Source organism: Xyrauchen texanus, chromosome 12, assembly GCF_025860055.1.
Source record: "Xyrauchen texanus isolate HMW12.3.18 chromosome 12, RBS_HiC_50CHRs, whole genome shotgun sequence".
NCBI lineage: Eukaryota > Metazoa > Chordata > Actinopteri > Cypriniformes > Catostomidae > Xyrauchen > Xyrauchen texanus.
In genome coordinates this window covers 33,461,457-33,481,122 of record NC_068287.1, presented here as the reverse complement: position 1 = coordinate 33,481,122, position 19,666 = coordinate 33,461,457, and the positions used below count along the sequence as shown (strand labels likewise).

The 19,666-nt window shown below is 40.7% G+C and overlaps 1 protein-coding gene across 1 annotated transcript in view; it reads left to right on the top strand.

Moving 5' to 3' along the window:
* The window catches only part of LOC127652630 (potassium voltage-gated channel subfamily H member 4-like), a 35,066-nt gene that overhangs the window by 7,049 nt on the left and 8,351 nt on the right, over positions 1-19,666 (top strand). The window contains exons 2-10 of the mRNA XM_052138885.1: positions 1,363-1,596; positions 4,041-4,172; positions 4,292-4,410; positions 6,575-6,589; positions 8,146-8,392; positions 9,558-9,715; positions 12,902-13,109; positions 17,669-17,863; positions 18,120-18,319. Of these exons, the coding sequence (XP_051994845.1) occupies positions 1,363-1,596; positions 4,041-4,172; positions 4,292-4,410; positions 6,575-6,589; positions 8,146-8,392; positions 9,558-9,715; positions 12,902-13,109; positions 17,669-17,863; positions 18,120-18,319 (1,508 nt within the window). The remainder of the gene's footprint in view (positions 1-1,362; positions 1,597-4,040; positions 4,173-4,291; positions 4,411-6,574; positions 6,590-8,145; positions 8,393-9,557; positions 9,716-12,901; positions 13,110-17,668; positions 17,864-18,119; positions 18,320-19,666) is intronic.

Sequence of the window (19,666 nt, the reverse complement as noted above, 5' to 3'; positions counted from 1 at the left end):
CATTCACTTATTTGTTTAATATGTCACAACGCATTCATTTCTGCAGTTGTTCTGTGAACTGAGGTTGATGAGGTCAGTGAATCAAGAGTAATTTAAGCATTATTTAGTTTAGTGATGTCTACTGATTCTTAAACAAACAAGGGAAAATGGGGGTGGAGTGAACAATTCAACAGATGGATTGATGAAATATATTCTGGGAGATTTGTAGTGTGTAACATGGTATTGGTAAATTGCATGTTTTCCATTTATTTAACAATTAAGTAATAAGGTAAGAGGCAGTGATACATGTGCAACTGCTAGAACAGCCTCAAGTGCCTTATTGCTATTAGACTGGACTGGGTAAATTTTTCAAGTAGTTTACATTTTCAGTGTAGTTTTTGTATACCCTATATTGTGAGCCAATAGACTGGTATAGAAAAAAGGGGCTGCCAACTTCGGGTTCAAAATAAGTAACTAAGATTAAAGGGATAGAAATTTCTCTCATCATTTACTCACCCTCATGCCACCCCACATGTGTATGACTCTCTTTCTTCTGCTGAACACAAACTAATGAATGGTGATCAGAACAATCAAGCTCCAAAAATCACATGAAGGCAGCATACGTAATCCATATGACTCCCGTGGTTTAATATACTGAATGTCTACTGAAGTGATGCAATCACTATGGGTGAGAAAAAGATAAATATTTAAGTCCTTTTTTCCTACAAATCTCCACTTTCATTTTCACTTTCAGAATGTGAAAGTGATAGTGGAGATTGATAGTAAATATTGATCTGTTTTTTTTTTTTTTTATCATATTGCTTCTGAAGATTTAACCACTAGAGATACATAGATCCCTTTTATGCTGCCTTTATGTGATTTGTGTTGCTTGAAAGGTATGGTTACCATTCACTTGCATGGTATGGAGATATTTCTCAATAAAATCTTTGTGTTCAGCAGAAGAAAGAAAGTCATACACATCTGGGATGACATGAGGGTGAGCTAATAATGAGAGAATTTTAATTTTGTGTGAAATATACATTTAATATATTCAGGAGTGAGAGCCAGATGCCACTCTAGCATAATCAGTTCTTATATAATTGCCACTCCTGCAAAAACTGTAATTAATAACAAAGTTGCTATAGAAACAGTACACAGTTTCCTTAGTTTACCAAGCAGTGATCTAAAGCATGTGCCATATGAGTCTAGAAAGAGAGAGCGAGAGAAAGTCAGAGAGAGTACTGTACTGTAACATCCATCGTTCCACATAATGATGGTAAATGTCTTGAATTTATTTGTATTCATTTACGAATAGTGAGTGATATTTTACACCTCTTCCTTTTTCCAATTGTTTTCCTTTATGTGTCTATTTTTTGTCTATAGACAGTAATTTCCTGCTGGGAAATGCTCAGGGGAGTCGGGGGTACCCGATTGTGTACTGTTCAGATGGTTTCTGTGAGCTCACTGGGTTTGCACGCACCGAGATAATGAAGAAGACATGCACATGTCACTTCCTGCATGGCCAGGAAACAAGTGAGCGAGTCACTCAGCAGGTGGAGAAAACCTTGGAAGGACAGAGAGAGTTCCAGGCAGAGGTCCGCTATTACATGAAAAACGGTAACAACAATTTATAGAAAAAGTTCTCCCAAGTGGAAAATGCTGTGGTTATTTACTCACTCTCATGTCATTCCAAACCCATACATACAAACCCCATGCTGTTGTTTTTTCAGAGTGACAATTTGCACTCAGGTGTAAATAACACCTGCCACCCAGTGCTACTAATTGCACCCCAATAGGCTAGTGGAAATAGAAAGACAACCTACATTGAGAGAGTCGCTTCAGTGGCGTTGGGCGTAACGCCATTATTTGTACCAGGGTTGTGGTGCAAATAATATTTGTCATTATATTTCCCTGGGGTGTAAATAGCACTTCATGTGCACCAAGGTGCAAATACTGCCTTATTTTTTCCATATAATTGTTTTATAAATTGTCATTCATTACTTGCTGTACAACAACAGTTCACCAGGTACTGTCAAGCTCTAAAAAGGAGAAATAAACACCAGAAAAACACCATTCAAATATTATTTAAGTTGTCCGTATGACTCTTGAACCATATTTCAATGCAATTTGAAGACATACGATAGAGTTGTGTGAGGAACGGACAAAGTTCATTATTACTTGATAATCTTTCCTTTATCGGCTTCTAGAAGGAAGGGTGCATCATGTTTCGTTACTTCACACACAAAAACAAAAACCTTTTTGTGTCCATAATGTTGACATACCATTTTGTAATCTAAACACAGGCAGATGATCAATTACGAGTGCATAATGACTGAAATTTGAAATCTGTTCCTCATACAAAGTTATTGTGTGGCTTCAGATGACTTGAAAATTAGACCACTTTTATTTTGTATTTTTTTACACACACACACACACACACACAAGCATATATACACTCAACTAAAGGATTATTAGGAACAACATACTAATCCTGTGTTTGACCCCCTTTCGCCTTTAGAACTGCCTTAATTCTACGTGGCATTGATTCAACAAGGTGCTGAAAGCATTCTTTAGAAATGTTGGCCCATATTGATAGGATAGCATCTTGCAGTTGATGGAGATTTGTGGGATGCACATCCAGGGCACGAAGCTCCCATTCCACCACATCCCAAAGATGCTCTATTGGGTTGAGATCTGGTGACTGTGGGGGCCATTTTAGTACAGTGAACTCATTGTCATGTTCAAGAAACCAATTTGAAATGATTCGAGCTTTGTGACATGGTGCATTATCCTGCTGGAAGTAGCCATCAGAGGATGGGTACATGGTGGCCATAAAGGGATGGACATGGTCAGAAACAATGCTCAGGTAGGCCGTGGCATTTAACGATGCCCAATTGGCACTAAGGGGCCTAAAGTGTGCCAAGAAAACATCCCCCACACCATTACACCACCACCACCAGCCTGCACAGTGGTAACAAGGCATGATGGGTCCATGTTCTCATTCTGTTTATGCCAAATTCTGACTCTACCATCTGAATGTCTCAACAGAAATCGAGACTCATCAGACCAGGCAACATTTTTCCAGTCTTCAACTGTCCAACTTTGGTGAGCTCTTGCAAATTGTAGCCTCTTTTTCCTATTTGTAGTGGAGATGAGTGGTACCCGGTGGGGTCTTCTGCTGTTGTAGCCCATCCGCCTCAAGGTTGTGCGTGTTGTGGCTTCACAAATGCTTTGCTGCATACCTCGGTTGTAACGAGTGGTTATTTCAGGCAAAGTTGCTCTTCTATCAGCTTGAATCAGTCGGCCCATTCTCCTCTGACCTCTAGCATCAACAAGGCATTTTCGCCCACAGGACTGCCACATACTGGATGTTTTTCCCTTTTCACACCATTCTTTGTAAACCCTAGAAATGGTTGTGCGTGAAAATCCCAGTAACTGAGCAGATTGTGAAATACTCAGACCGGCCCGTCTGGCACCAACAACCATGCCACGCTCAAAATTGCTTTTTTTAAAAAGTATAAATCACCTTTCTTTCCCATTCTGACATTCAGTTTGGAGTTCAGGAGATTGTCTTGACCAGGACCACACCCCTAAATGCATTGAAGCAACTGCCATGTGATTGGTTGATTAGATAATTGCATTAATGAGAAATTGAACAGGTGTTCCTAATAATCCTTTAGGTGAGTGTATATATATATATATATTTTGTCCCTTGTCATTATGTTCTGTTATTGTATGGAACATAGTGCTTAACAATTCTTCAGAAATGTGTACTTTTAAAAAATAAAAGCATTCAGGTTATAGCAATATGATGGAGAGTACCAGTACTGTAATCAATGACAGAGGTTTGAGTTTGGTTGCATTCAGTTCAATATATTTCAAAGCATTATTGTGAATAAGTCATCTTGTGGAAATACATTTCTAAAATTGACCAACAAAAATGAATCCTTTGTACTTAACACACCTGGCCTTGTACTAGGAGGTTAACTCAGTGACCACTTAATTGAATAGTGGGCTGATTCAATACAAAGGCGTTAATGGATTGCCTTCTTTAACCCCAGGTACCCCATTTTGGTGTCTACTGGATATTGTGCCTATTAAAAATGAGAAAGGAGAAGTGGTTTTATTTCTCTTATCCTTCAAAAATATCACTGAATCATATGGAAAATCACATTCCAGATCCACAACAGAAGGTAACTGGCAGTGAGCTAAAAAAGAACACTTATTTTAATTCAAATGATATAGTTAATTTGTAATTTTACCACTTTTTATGTGCTGTGTTTATAAGATAAATGCTGAACTGTTTTGACAGAGGATGGCACCGAAAAGTCTGGTCGAACCCATTTGAGTCAAGCTCGTGAGCGTGGCCGTAGCGTTCTGTACCACCTGACCTGTCAGTTCACCAACAGGAGCAAAAGGAAGCTGCCAAATGTAAGTAGATATGAAAACGCAGTTATTCTCACTCATCTGCTGTAAGCTTTGTGTTTTTTGCATGTAAATCAGAATTCACGTTTATTGGCCAAATAAGTCACATTTACAAGGAATCTGTTTTCCAGTTGCAAGAAAGTTGCATAGTCTTTCAGTAGCTTCACATCTGCACACATTGCCACACTACAAAAAAAAAAAATATTTTCTTGTTATTTCTTAGTTTTGTCTTGTTTTCCAGGAAAAATAGCTAAACATTCTTAAAACAAGATAAATGCACTTGTTGGTCAATTGTTTTTCTTGTTGACAGCATAAACCTTGAACCTCTAATTCAGACATTCTCTGAAAGCAAGTCATAAAACAATATTCTGGTTTCAATACTTAAGCTTAACCGACAGCATTTGTGGCATACTATTGATTACCACAAAAATAATTGTGACTTGCCCCTCCTTTTCTTTTAAATAAAGCATAAATCTGAGTTCCAGTGAGGCACTTATAAGGGAAGTGATTGGGGCCCATCAGTAAATGGTAAAATACTCACTGTTTCAAAAGTACAGCCACTAGACATAAACAATATGAGTGTTAACATGATTTTAGTGTGATAAAATCACTTACTAAGCTTTTGTTTTATACAACCCATCCCCCACTTCATAATACAACCCACCCAATGTTGAAGAGCAGAAAAGAAAAGAAAAAGTATCCGCATGTTCATTTTTCCAGTGTAGGATTTAAGGATACAATCTTGTTCTTCAAAGCAACACCATTATGTTCTGTATTGACTGTCCAGTCATTGACATTACAAACCTTTTGGCACTTTTAAAGAGTAAAGGCCCTCATGCATCCAGCTAACAAGATGAAATAAAAAGTGTAGAATCTGTAAAAATGAAAAGGTCAGAGTCACTGAATGCCTGCAATTGTGTTGATATCTTTCACAAAAAAAAATCCAGACCCCAGTCCTTGGTGCAGGAAAATTTAGAAAAAGAACACACGGTTCCTTACTGGACAAGTGAAATTCCTTGATTGTGATGATCTATTTGTTTTAATGTCTTTTAATAAGCTGGTTTCTATAAGAGTTCATGTGTATTGATCATCCACTTATGCAGAGATGACTCACAGTTGAGTGTGGACAATTTGCATTAAGCTGTGAAATTTTGCCTTCAAGGACCCTTGAATTGCAAGTGTACTCATGGAAGTTAACAAGCTAGAGTCATAGACCTTAGGAAGATGCCTCATTTTTAAGTATTTTGCTGTGTTACATTATGAGGTGTGACAGCATCTTCTCAAAATGTCGCAAGTTATAATTTTTTCTAATGTCCTTTCTGAATGGAGTCAATGAGCATTCATTTCGGCAGCTGTTGGGAAGCAATAGTAAAAGTTAGTTAAGCCTTTTCATTTGTATCAGGTGTCTTAAATGTTTTCAGGCCAAATGACTGCGCTCACATTTAGATTGTCACTCACACAGACATGAAACTCAACTATAAACACACACTTTGAACCATTATTTGGCTTCACAGAATTTAATAGCTTGTTTTTAAGGCTCCATTCACCCATAAAATGTAATGAATGAAAGACTGATTTTTACATAATTTTAGGTGAGTGATGCTTTGTCCTGCTCTGAAGAGCTACAATGGCCCCCAAAAAGTAATTGGACAAAGTATAAAAATGCACGATTATTGTTGCTTTTGACAAATATCAAAATACCAAACAAAGTGATGTTTAGATTTAATAAATAAATAAGTAAATATAGCACAATCACACTTTTCAAGCAAAACAAATTCCAAAAGAGAACATTTTTAGGTTTTAATATAAAAATCAATAGATAAGCTGTATTGTTTGCAATGATGACACTTTCTGATTGTTAACTGTTAGTGGAGCATGTCCATATAATTAATGTGATGAACTACACCTGGGGTTACTCTGCTAGGACACACGTGTGAATTTGAGGAGAACTAACTTTATACATCCACTAAAAGTGACCTTTGGACCAGTTGGTTAAAAGCAATTGCAAAAATGGCAATAAAAAAAAGTTTTGAGAAAAGGTCAATCATCAATTTTTTGCGGATGCCACTTGGTTTAAAATTGTATCCATTAACTGTGGCTTTAGTGTCCAAATGGAGCCAAAGGGCACTGTACATAGTTTTATGTACAATGAAATTTCAAGAGAACTTAGACCTTTTTTCAGCTAGTTCTGATATGTTTGACTATTGGAATAAAACTCTTCATGAATGTTGATCTCTCGGAGAAGGGTTGAGCACCTCTGTCCATCATAACCACATTTGTTTTCTACAGGGTGACTGGTTCATGCTCAGTGTTGCAAAACACAACTTTTATTATGCTATTCTTTTTCCTTTTAATGAACTGCAAGCACATGCACATTGCACCTGCGTCTCGCTAGTTATTTAAAACCCGAATCACACTGGCAGAGCACAAAGTGGCCCACATTCACACAAGAGACACGGTGAAGGATATTTTGAGTCCGCAGTGATTACAGTCAGAATTCTACAGGCTAAAAATCTGAATCATTGAGAAGAAATTGCATTCTGCTGTTTTGATTTATAATAGCACTCTTAATTAATCACCCACTGCAGAGAAGTGTTTTGCTTGTGCATATAAAAGATAATAAGGATTTCTATTTTGGTCATATCCAAGTTAGGGGCCAAGGCCCAATAGTTGCAAAATGTTTACTTTGCCAAGGGAGTCTGACTGCCCAAAGAACCATTTGGATGAAAGTTATGAAATTTGGGAGGGATCTCAATCAAATGTTGTAGCATCACCATCAGCTCACTTTTGTCTAGAAAAAAATAACATTTTCTTCTGCTTTCGCTCCTTGATTGAACTTGGTGTTTCAGTTTCCACCATCTTTATTATTGAAGTTTGAATTTTTTAAATTTTTTTACTCACTAAAAATCTTCTCTGAATCTCAACAAATGTGTCTCATAGATGATGTTCAGACCAAGCCTCACAAAAGTCATTGAATGAGTGCTTGATTTTCATAACTATGCTCTAACGAATTTGGCAAGTGAACAAAAAACAGGTTGTATATCGGCAAAGCTTTGTTCTTTTGAAGCTAAACTTGCAATGATTTTGTGTATTGAAACGAATCTTGGTTTGCATCATCCGTGTCTTGAAGTTGGTGACGCTCACATCCTTTGATGAGAGTTTTGTCCAGTTCCCACCAAATTTAGTTCATATGATATTAAGATTGTGCAGGGCGAAGGTTTGTATTCAAAACCATTTAGCTGTAGCAGCAGTATTGTCTCAGTGCTATGTGTGCTGACTCTCACGCCACGTCCACTAATCTGATTTTGTTAGAAATCTCAGTTTTTCAAAGTACGTGGTAATAGAGAGCCTTTTCTAAATGGCTTTCTAGTGTGGATAAGAGACATACAGTAAACACTGTAAAATCTATGTGTTTTCAAATGAAAATGTATTACTGTTAACATGTTTCAACTTATTATATCTCTTTGGCAATCGCAGGTAGCCCAGTGGGCAAAGCTCTGGACAAAGCTTTTGTTGCACCTCTGTGGACTTCGAACTATTTGCATTGCGTTTAGTGAAAGTATAGTAGGCCGTACTTGGCCCCATAATTGCTGCTTGCAGCTTTATTTTCATACTAATTTCTTCCTGTATTATGTACTATTTAAAATTTCAAACACTAACCATTTGGCAAAAACTAATTTCGAGGAATGTTTGTTGATCTAGAAATAAAAATATATGTCCTTTTTTCTTGTTTTTTCCCAGCCAACTCTCCCGGAATACAAAGTGGCATCGGTGCAGAAGTCGCGCTTCATCTTGCTTCATTACAGCGTGTGCAAAGCAATGTGGGATTGGTTGATCCTCCTTGCAACATTCTACGTGGCTGTCACTGTCCCCTACAACGTCTGTTTCTCCGCACCTGACGACAGTAAACATGATACCCCAGACTGCGACTTCACCTCCAGAACCACCATAGTCAGTGACATAGCTGTGGAGATGCTCTTCATACTTGGTGCGTGTCCCTGTTTATGTAAATGATAGATGCTTTTATACAAAGCTACAGATGTAAAAAGTGGTAACCTGCCATTTATTATCTTAAGGAGCTATTCCTAATTAATCTAACCCTTAAAAGTTGTTTTGTTGTTGTAAACATATGCATTCAGGTTGGTTCAGTGATGTTAAATAATATTTATTTTTGAGTTAAATCAAAAATGTTAATTTAGATTTAGCAATTTGTTTAACACTTATTTTTTTTAAAAAAACATGCAATTGTTACCTTAAGAATCTATTTCTACTTTATCTTAACCTAAGAATGACCTTTGGTGGTGTAACCTAATGTACAGCAGTTAGGTTCATGTAGTCATGTTAAATAAGAATTTTGACTTGAATAAAAACAGTTCATTTAGATGTTACCACATGGAATACATTATTTTAGGTTACCTAACAAAACCATTTTTACAGTGTATACATTTTATCAATTTAGTCTGTTCCCTGGGAATCAAACCCATTACCTTGGCATTGCTTGCAACCAGTCGATCTATAGGATGACTTTTGTTTTCATTGACTTTGTTATTCTGTGGAAGTTACCTCGTGATTGGAAAATCGTCTGTTGCATGTCTTTTTGTTTCATTTCCACCTCATTTTTAATGAGGCTCAACTTTTAAACATGTTTAATTTTAAGCATCTGTCAAAGCTCAGAGCTGCCTTCACATGTTTGTGAGGTGAAGACATTTCATGCACCCACACACAATCCCAATGTAAACAGATTTGTACGCAATGCAAAAAATCTTCAGTAAAAATATATGATGCTCCACTGTGACCTAAAGACAGTGTTCATTTAATAAACCTATTATAAAATAAAATAATTGGTTGATGGGACTAAATGTACCATGTCACAATTATTGAGGATGTGCACAGTTATGAATATTAATGTAGGTCCAGCATGTACAAGTCTTCATCACAACAATTAGCATAATTTTAATATTTATGCATGCATGCATACATTGTCAATATTTATTTTCGAATGAGATCGCAATGTTTTATGAACTTGACAGGGTTCTGGCAAGAAATATTTTGGAATTATTTGATTCTTGGCACTGTAAGCACATCTAAATTTCTTCCTCCTTGTTTATACATATGCTATTACAATGTAACAACATTACTTTTTGTTTTCATAGATATCATTCTGAATTTCCGAACCACCTATGTTGGGCCTGCAGGTCAGGTGGTTTATGATTCTCGGTCGATTTGTCTGCACTACTGTACAACCTGGTTCATCCTGGACCTCATCGCTGCCTTACCATTTGACCTGCTCTACTTATTCAACATCTCAGTGGTGAGAAGTTTATAATTCTACTTGGAACATTAAAAGATATTGTCTTCTCTTCTATGCTGTACATTGCAGTTCATGTATTTTTGTTCAAGACAATTTAAAGTCTTATTTATGGGTAGTTGAAGCTGTTACAAATGTATATGAATGTATAAGGGAAAGTGTATATATAACGTCTTGGTTACTGATGTAACCTCTGTTCCCTGATGGAGGTAATGAGACATTGTGTCAGTGTAGTGACACTAGGGGTTTGCTCTTGAGAGCACCAATCACCTTCGCTTTATTCTGAAAAGGCCAATGATAATTAGCGAGTGGAATTTGCATGCCACTCTCCGCCACGGTCATACAGGTTTAAAAGGAGTTGGCGTGCACCACTCATTCAGATTTGTGCTGAGGAGCCAAGAAAGAGTCCCAGCCATGTCAGCGGTCGGTTCAGCACCACAGTAGGAGGGACGTAACGTCTCGTTCCCTCCATCAGGGAACAAAGGTTACATCAGTAACTAAGACGTTCCCTGTCTGTCACTCACTCAACGTTGTGTCGATGTAGTGTCACTAGGGTTTCCTATTCAAAACGTCGCATACACTGAGCCATGTCACGAGGTACAGAGGAGTGGACATGGGCAAGCTGCTGTGTGCTGAGCGCTCGACCACATTGTGACCTTCCAGCGAGTTAGGTAAGGTGTCTCCCATGTCCCATTAAGGGTGGGAAGAGGCACTTACCCGAGGAGGCTACAGGCGGTGGCCTCTCCTGATTTTTGTATTAAGCAATTTCCTGCCGAGCACCTGCTAGAATAGCGCTGGGGAAGTGCTCTTCCCTCTTCAGGAGTGAGGTTAACATGTGGAGAATACCTTACATGGACTTACCAATGGGGAAGTTCACATATGGAATAATACCACTGGGAGGACCCTATCTATGGAGAGGGTTCACAGCAACATCGACTGAGGCAGAGCAAAGCTCTGTTGAGGGGAAACACAGGGTTCACCTGAGGGGAAACCGAACAGTGGAAATGCATCATATGGGATTTCTGAGAAGGGAATCACCACGTATGGAGCACTGAGCCCAAGTACGCAGGCTCACCTGAAAAGGGGCATACCACAGGAGGGTGGCCCTGGCAAGAGGTAGACTTGTTGCTTAGAGTGGTGGTGGTGTAGAGGCTAAAGCACAGGGCTGTTAATCAGAAGGTCCTTGGTTCGAACCCCACGGCCACCACCATTGTGCCCTTGAGCAAGGCACTTAACTCCAGGGGGATTGTCCCTGTAATAATTGCACTGTAAGTCGCTTTGGATAAAAGCGTCTGCCAAATGCATAAATGTAAATGTAAATGGTGCTGGATTTCGGAGGCCTGTAGGCGGCTGAGTTGGCAGAATGGCAGAATGTGTTTGATGGCCACCATCTGCTTCTTCACCATCGAGAACTGATGGGCAAAGTCCTTGATAGTGTCGCCAAAGAGCCCCCCTTGGGAGATGGGCTCATCGAGAAAGCGAACTTTATCTGCATCACGCATCTCCACAAGGTTGAGCCACAGGTGCCAGTCTTGGACCACCAAGGTGGACATTGTCCGGCCCAGGGCGCGCACTGTGACTTTCGCACCTTGGCCTGGTGGACCTGCAGGATAGCCATTGCGTGCAGGTCAGAGGTGGCCTGACCCCCGGCTATGTAAGCCTTCGCCACTAATGATAAAGAAAACTTACACGCCTTGGAAGGGAGCCTTGGTCGGTTCCTGTATAGGCTGCACCACCACAGTGCGCTCTACCTGGGGAACTCGTCATATTCCTTAGTCGCTCTGCCATCGAGGGTAGAGCATGCAAAGCATGTACGTGATAGGCGCCTTGCATGACTTTGGGAAGAAGCACACGACCATGTGTCTCGTTCTGAGCCCAGAAACCAATCATCCAGCCGCGAATGCTCAGGGCAGGGCAGAGGGTTACACTCAAGCTGATGTTCGCAGCCAACCAGGCAAGCATGGCTGCAAACTCCGCGTACGCCTCATCTTGAGCTCTACCACCCAAGAGTGGCATTAAATCCGCCCTGAGGCGGACCACATGCATCGCTTGTGAACACTAACAAGCAGAATGAGCATGCTGGAGGGTGGGAGGATCGCGGGGACTGTGCCAGCGGAAACGCTCCCATATCCACATCCAGATCGCCCATGGTGCTCACCGACCCAGCCGCCTGAGTTTCAACCCAGGACAGACCGGGTCTGGAAGCAGCCGAGGTGGCTCTCTGCTTCTCAAAGAAGGAAGAGAGCCGTGACCGCAACGTTCTCATGGGCATGTTCTCACAGTGAGAACACGACCCCTCCACAAAAGCTTCCTCTGCGTGCTGGTGACCCAAGCACTCAAGACCGATTTCGTGGCCATCCAGTGGGGAGAGGTAACAGCCACACCCAGTAGCACAAAGGCAAAAGGACATCTTTAAAAAGATGCCAATTGTTTGTGCATGCTCTTTTAGATAAAATATACTCTTTTAGAATATACTCTTTGACACCTGTGGACTCAGCCGCCAAAGTGCCCAGGGGAAGCACAACACACAACTGTGTGAGGGTGACTGCTGACATGCACCGTAATTCCAGCAGCTGAAAGTAAGGTGGCAGAACGAACACAAACATGCGCTCGAGAACAAGTTTAAATGAGTGGTGCATGCCATCTCCTTTTATACCCGTATGTCCGGGGCGGAGATTGGCCTGCAAATTCCCCTTGCCAATTTTCATTGGCCTTTTCTGAATAAAGCAAAGGTGATTGGGGCTCTCAAGAGCGAACCCCTAGGGTCACTACATCGCCACAACGTCGAGGGAGTGACAGACAGGGAACTGGTTAAGATTTCTTTTCTTTTTTTTTTAACAAATATTCCATGTAATCTCTAATTTTATATGGGGCCATAAAGCGCCATTCATAAGAATTACAGAAGAATGAGCAAAATTATTTTTAAAATAGCTTTTGTTGGATTATTTACAATTTATTTGACATATTTACATTACAGTAGGACTAAACATGTAATCTTTTGTCTAGTGTTTGGTCAAACTGTCAGTTCTGTTTTAATTTGTGGTTATATATTCAGCCAGTATGCACATTTCAGTGATGGATAATTTTAACATTTAGTTGGTTTTACAATTGAGAAGTCCCTCAGTTTAAAACTGAATGCAAGACTAACATTCTCATTACATAAACGTTATGCCTATGTGTGTTTTACAGACTTCCCTCGTCCACTTGCTGAAGACAGTGCGTTTGCTGCGTCTCCTGCGCTTGCTACAGAAGCTGGATGGTTATTCTCAGTACAGTGCTGTGGTTCTTACCTTATTAATGTCTGTATTTGCCCTGTTGGCACACTGGTTGGCCTGCGTTTGGTATGTCATTGGACGCAAAGAGCTTGCCAGCAATGACCCCCTCACCTGGGACATCGGTAAGAGAGCATATGGTTTCTCTGTGTTTTAAAGTTGCACTCAGTACTTTTTAGTTTATGTTGCATTGGCCATTTCTTTAGTCGACTTTCAGGGCTCGTGGGTTTGTAGGGCCCTTGGCAAAATCATGCAAATGAGCCCCACCGGTGTAGATATTGTCATAACTTTAACATCCATAGAACCACTGCAAACGTCTAGGTTACTAGGTTACAACGAGATGTTGTGTCGATTGTAGTGACACAAGGGGCTTCTTTCGAGAGCCTCGGATACCTCTGAATATGAAAAAGGCCAATGCCAAATTGGCAAACAGAATTTGCATGTCCCGCCCCCGGACATACAGGTATTAAAGTCAGGGTTCAGTCAGGTTCTGCACTGAGGAGCTGAGAATAAGGTTCGGCCAATACAGCGGCTTGGTACAGTGTTGTGGCAAGGGGGACACAACGTCTCGTTCCCTCCATCAGGGAACAGAGGATTACACTAGTAACCTAGACATTCCCCTTCTGTCACTCAAGTGACACAAGGTGCCCCTATTCAATAGCCCTTCCCCAACACCCCACTAAGACGTCATATTGTTTTTATTAGGTTCCCTGCATCTGACCAAGGTTTTCCCTTGAGGGGTGGGAACGAGCGCCAGCCGCAGCCTTTTCTCTCACTATGTTTCTCCTCATAGAGTGTTAGATGCAGCTGGGGCCATCTAGCTGTAACAAGCATCAGGGAAGGCATTCTTTTCCAGTCCTATTCTTTCAGGGGGAAAAGACCCCGCAGAGACCACATCCTGCTCAGGCTGGGGAGGTGAAAATGCGGCAAATACATCACATGGGCCTGTTACGCTACACATGGAAGTGGCGCGGTGGTAGGTCCTGCCTAATGAGGAATGCCAAAGGGAGACGCGGGTCCACCTGGCAGGGGGACCTTACCGTGGAAAATACATCACAGGGGGTTACTGTGATAACCAGCACCTATGGAGCACCTATTCCAGTACAGAGTAATTAGTACCCACAGAGGGTCTGGTCGTGAATTTCTCTGCTAAATTTGTGAACCAGAGGGCTGGGGAGGAAGAACATCCAGGGAGCAGGAATTTGAGGACTCACCTGGGAGAAAAATCACAAGTGTTTGCCTCAGTGGAGGGGAAAGGCGCAAGCGTAATATACCCATTCAGTTGTCCCATGTTACCAAGTTCTACGTGCTCGGACATGACAAAACAGACTCAACCAGGAGATTGTAGAATCTCGCAAAGGTATTGGGTGTTGCCCAGCCCGCTGCTCTACAAATGTCTGCTAGAGCGGGGCCGTTGGCCAATGCCCATGAGGATGCCACATTCCTTGTAGAGTGTGATCGAACCCACAAGGGGGTGGGCACGACCTGGTTCCGATAGGCCAATGTGATGGCGTCGACTACCCAGTGGGCGAGCCTCTGTTTGAAGACTGCATTCCCTTTCCGCTGTCCACCAAAGCAGAAAAAAAGAGCTGCTCAGAGAGTCTAAAGCTCTGTGTGCGGTCCAAATAGGTACGCAAAGCACGTACGGGACACAGCAACGATAAGGCTGGGTCTGCCTCCTCCCAGGGCAGTGCTTGCAGGTTCACTACCTGGTCCCTGAAAGGGGTTGTAGGAACCTTGGGCACATAGCCCGGTCGAGGTCTTGGGATGACATGAGCATCTGCCAGACCGAACTCCAGGCAAGTGTTGCTGACAGAGAACAATTGCAGGTCTCCAACCCTCTTGATGGAAGCGAGCACAATCAGGAGGGCTGTCTTCTGGTAGAGGGCACTTAGCTCGACTGACTCTAACAGCTCGAAGGGGGTTCTCTGAAGGGCCGTAAGGACCACGGAGATATCCCATGAGGGGAACAGGCATGGTCTGGAAGGATTCAACCTCCGGGTGCCTCTTAGAAACCTGATAATCAGGTCGTGCTTCCCTAGGGACTTACCGTCCACTGTGTCGTGGTGGGCCACTTTAGTGGCTACATACACCTTTAAGGTGGAGAGGGACAGCCGCCCCTCAAGTTTTTCCTGCAGAAATGAGCGCACTGACCCGACTGCGCACCTCTGTGGGTCTTCAGATTGGGAAGAACACGGTTTGCGAACAGACGCCACTTTAAGGCGTAAAACTGCCTGGTAGAGGGAGCTCTGGCTTGGTTGATCAGGTCTACGACAGCTGATGATAGACCACTTAGATCTTCCGCATCCCATCCAGGGGCCAGACGTGGAGGTTCCAGAGGTCTGGGCGCGGATGCCAGAGGGTCCCCGTCCCTGAGAAAGAAGGACTTACTTCAGGGGAATTTGCCAGGGAGGTGCCGTTGCGAGGAGCATTAGGGCCGAGAGCCAAGACCGTGCTGAAGCGGTTTCATATGCATCAACCCTAGCAGCATGACCGCGGCTGAGGAAGCCATATGCCCGAGGAGCCTCTGGAACTGTTTTAGAGAGAACGCGGTTCCTACTTTGAATGACGAAAGGCAATTCAGCACTGACTGCACGCACTCGTTTGTGAGACACGCTATCATTGTGACTGAGTCTTAATCCATACCGAGAAAAGATATGCTCTGAACATGTGAGAGGTTGCTCTTTTCCCAGTTGACCTGAAGCCATAAACGGCTGAGGTGCCTGAGCACCTGGTCCCTGTGAGCGCATAGTGCCTCTCGAGAGTGAGCTAAGATCAGCCAGTCATCGAGGTAGTTGAGTATGCGGATGCATAGAAGAAGAGGTGCTTAAGTTCCCAGTAATGCATTGCAGTATACATACATTTACCAGATAACTGTGTACTGATTATAGCTTAACTGTTTGCCAATTTTATATACACTGCAGTTATTGTATTTGTTGTATCTGTTATTTATCATTTGGTGACTATTCAGAGCGCATCTTATTCTTAATATGTTGGTTTTTGATATCACCGGCATTGTGATTTGTAAGTTAAATGATGAGGTCTACATACATTGATTGCTTAAAATGCATGAGCTATTGAACACGCCCTGCTGAAAAGACCAGAACTGCTGGTCACCAGCTTGTGTTGTGTGTTGGGTGCTGGTCCCCCATGGGATGCTGATGTGCTGGTGTCTCCACCAGGCTTTTAAACCTCAATGTAAAAAAAAATCCTGTTGATTTTACAAAAAAAAAAAAAAAAATGGCAGCTGTGGTTGTCAGCTTAATTATGTACAAAATACAATAAAAAATGTTAACAATTTCATAGAACAATCTGTACATTTTACAGTTTAAACTGTTGTAATTTACATGACCATGCAAAATAATTCTGTTACATTTACATAAAAAAAAATCATAAACTTGTTATTAACCTTCTGAAATGGTAAAAATCTGCTTTTTACTTTATACGGTACTGTTAATCTCCATAAAAATGACAAAAGAGCACATGATGACATGAAGTTCACCAATAGTGGCTTTTCCAGGAGCAATGACCAATAAACATGTAGAGACAGTGCTCAGTGTTACACACACAAAACACCATCAGAGTAACACATTTGAAATTTAAATAATGCAGTAAACATTAACTAAACTACATTAAATATAAAACAGAACACCCATGTATGTAACTGATATTAAAAATAAGAAGAAACATAACTATTCCCATAAAATATAATGAAATACGACAGGTCTTGCAGGGAATTGTGGGAACGCCTGATTATTTTTTCTTTACTGTAATTTAAACAATAATTAACTGTAAAAAAGTACATGTACTTTCTTGTTAAATATAATGTACATTTTTACCATTAATTATTCAGGAAAATCATAATTTTTACATCTAAATATGTAAATTTATACAAAATGTTATTGTAAAAACTATTGTTTTTTAAAATATATTTTTTAAAAATTACAGTATATTTTACATTTAATACTAGTTAATCAATAATAAAAAAAAATCTGTAGCATTTTGACAGTTTTTTTACCATTTAAAATTACAGACATTTTTTACAGTGTAGCTTCATCAGAAAGACCATGCTGGTCAGTTTGCTTCACCTGCAACGTTTGGTGAAAAGCATGGCACTAATAATCATGGGAATTGGATGCTGGTTAAGCTGATCTTTTCAGCAGGGCATGGAGCAAAATGGTGTTTCAACATAAAAACAGTGATGCTGCACAACATGATAAAGAAATGTATATTGATTATGCACTTAGACGACTGCCTATATCTTCTATAGGACCTTTCGCACTGGAACGGTGTAAATGCAGCATCCATTTTCACACAAAGGCAAAAGCTGCCATGTACCAGTGCCTTAGTAGAAATACACTATTTACAATCAGAATAATTTATTCCACGACATAAAGTGTCAAATAATTGGGGGTTACCAAGATGAAGTGTGTAGAATTCAACATGGCTGCCACCATGAAGCAACTTCCGCCATGTAAAATAAATGTTTTTTAGGCAAATTGTATTTTATGTGAGTACATGATTTCAAACTTGCTTTTCAAAAGTATTAATTTCTCTATGCTAGTAATAGTTTCTCTCCTAAATCATTGGATTTTTATGTGAATATAACTATAATTAAAATTTCTGTCCCCTACATTTTTTCCATTCTCTTAATTCTTTTGCCCACCATTCCTGTGCTTTTTAGGTTGGCTGCAAGAGCTGGGAAAGCGTCTGGAGACTCCTTACATGAATGGTACAGCTGGCGGCCCATCGTTGCGCAGTGCCTACATTGCTTCGCTCTACTTCACATTGAGCAGTCTGACTAGTGTTGGATTCGGAAACGTGTGTGCCAACACAGACGCTGAGAAGATCTTCTCCATCTGCACAATGCTTATCGGGGGTGTGTTCAACAGCGCATATTTTAGGCCTAACGTATAATTAGCTTGTTTTTAGGTTAAGGCTTGTTTTGGAAAGTTTGGTTTCCTTTTTTTTTAATAAACCAGTGTCTCGTTTTTGTCAAGTTTTGTACCCATTTTAAATATACATAACATATTGTTCACTGAAATTGTTTAGTCTGACTCATTTTTTTTACACTAGCAATCTCATAGAGTTGAACAAGCAGTTACCTCTTTTGCTAACTCTCGCTCTTCTTGCAGCCCTGATGCATGCGGTGGTGTTTGGAAATGTAACAGCTATCATCCAGCGTATGTACTCTCGCCGATCACTATACCACACACGTATGAAGGATCTGAAGGACTTCATCCGTGTGCATCGCCTGCCTCAGCAGCTAAAACAGCGCATGCTGGAGTACTTTCAGACCACCTGGTCTGTCAACAATGGCATCAATGCCAACGAGGTAAAACCCTACAAACCAACAAACCTCATGCATTGCTCCTGAGCCATGCTGTGTACTAGATCAGTGGTTTAAATCAAGCATTGAAATGTATTCAAGTTAATTTCCCTGTTAAAAAATAACCAGCCAAAACCTTTGATGGGTCTTAGTGGGTCACCCAGCCTGGTCAGTTGGCTGGTTTAGAGGGGTTTTGGGCACTTTTCAGCTGGTCTGACTTGAAGACTAGCTTGCCTCCCAATCATACCAGCTGACTATAATCTTGGCCAAGCTGGGAGAACTGACCAGCTAAAACAAAATTAAAAACCCCTTTAAAACTAGCCTTCCCTACTATGAACAGATATTACCAGGCTGGGTAAGCAATTTAAACCAGCCAACCAGCTTTGGCTGTTTTTTTTCTGGAGGGTTATTATGGTTACCCAGGATGTCACACAATCTGTCCATGTTGGCAACATCCAAATTTGGTTAGCTTCTACCAATTGGCACATACATTTTTATTTCATTGGACGCAAGGACTTTGATGTCAGCATTGATTGAAATAGAAGCATTTTCTCCTCTTTTTAAAAGCTGATGAGCCCATTTATTTTGCTGTCCTGTGGTTATATGGTTAATGCATTTTATAATTTTTGTTTAGCTTTGTTTTCTTCCCTGCTGTCTGCAACCCATCAGAACACACCTGCTGCGACCCATTTTTGGGTTGTGGCCCACCAGTTGAGAACCACTGTACTAGATGATAGAAATGTTTACACGTTGGCTTGACAGATTAAATTGCTAATTTTCTCTTCAATGTAAAGTTGTGTGAGGTGTTAACACGGCTCATATGATAATTGAATTAAGTGCATATATCACAAAACAAACAATGCTTTCAATCAAATATTCAGACATTCTTTTCATTACTAGACTTCCCTAAGTAACAGCTCCCATCATAGTTTGATGACATACTAACATCCGATGGAGGACAATTAATGAACATCAATCTGGGTCACATCCATTTAATGGTCTAAGTATATCTCTCTACTACCGTCATTGTTAGTGCAATTGCAGTGGTAATTGGATAGCCCACAATGATAAGACCCGTTTCTAATTAAAACAGAAGAGGGAAGATCTTAAGTGTTGGTTGAAAAAAGAACTGCCGACAAGTGTGGCTTAGCTCATTTACACTCTGATCTGTCATGCTGTTAATTTATACAGTGATTGAAAACCACTTGAGATGGTTCACAGGAACTCTCTTACACAGTTCAGACAGCATTTGCTACTTATCTGGTATTGCAGCTTGTTGATCATATTGAAAGAGTGTTTCTAATCTATTTATAAGGAATTACCTCATCTTATTTTTAACTTAAAGTGACATTA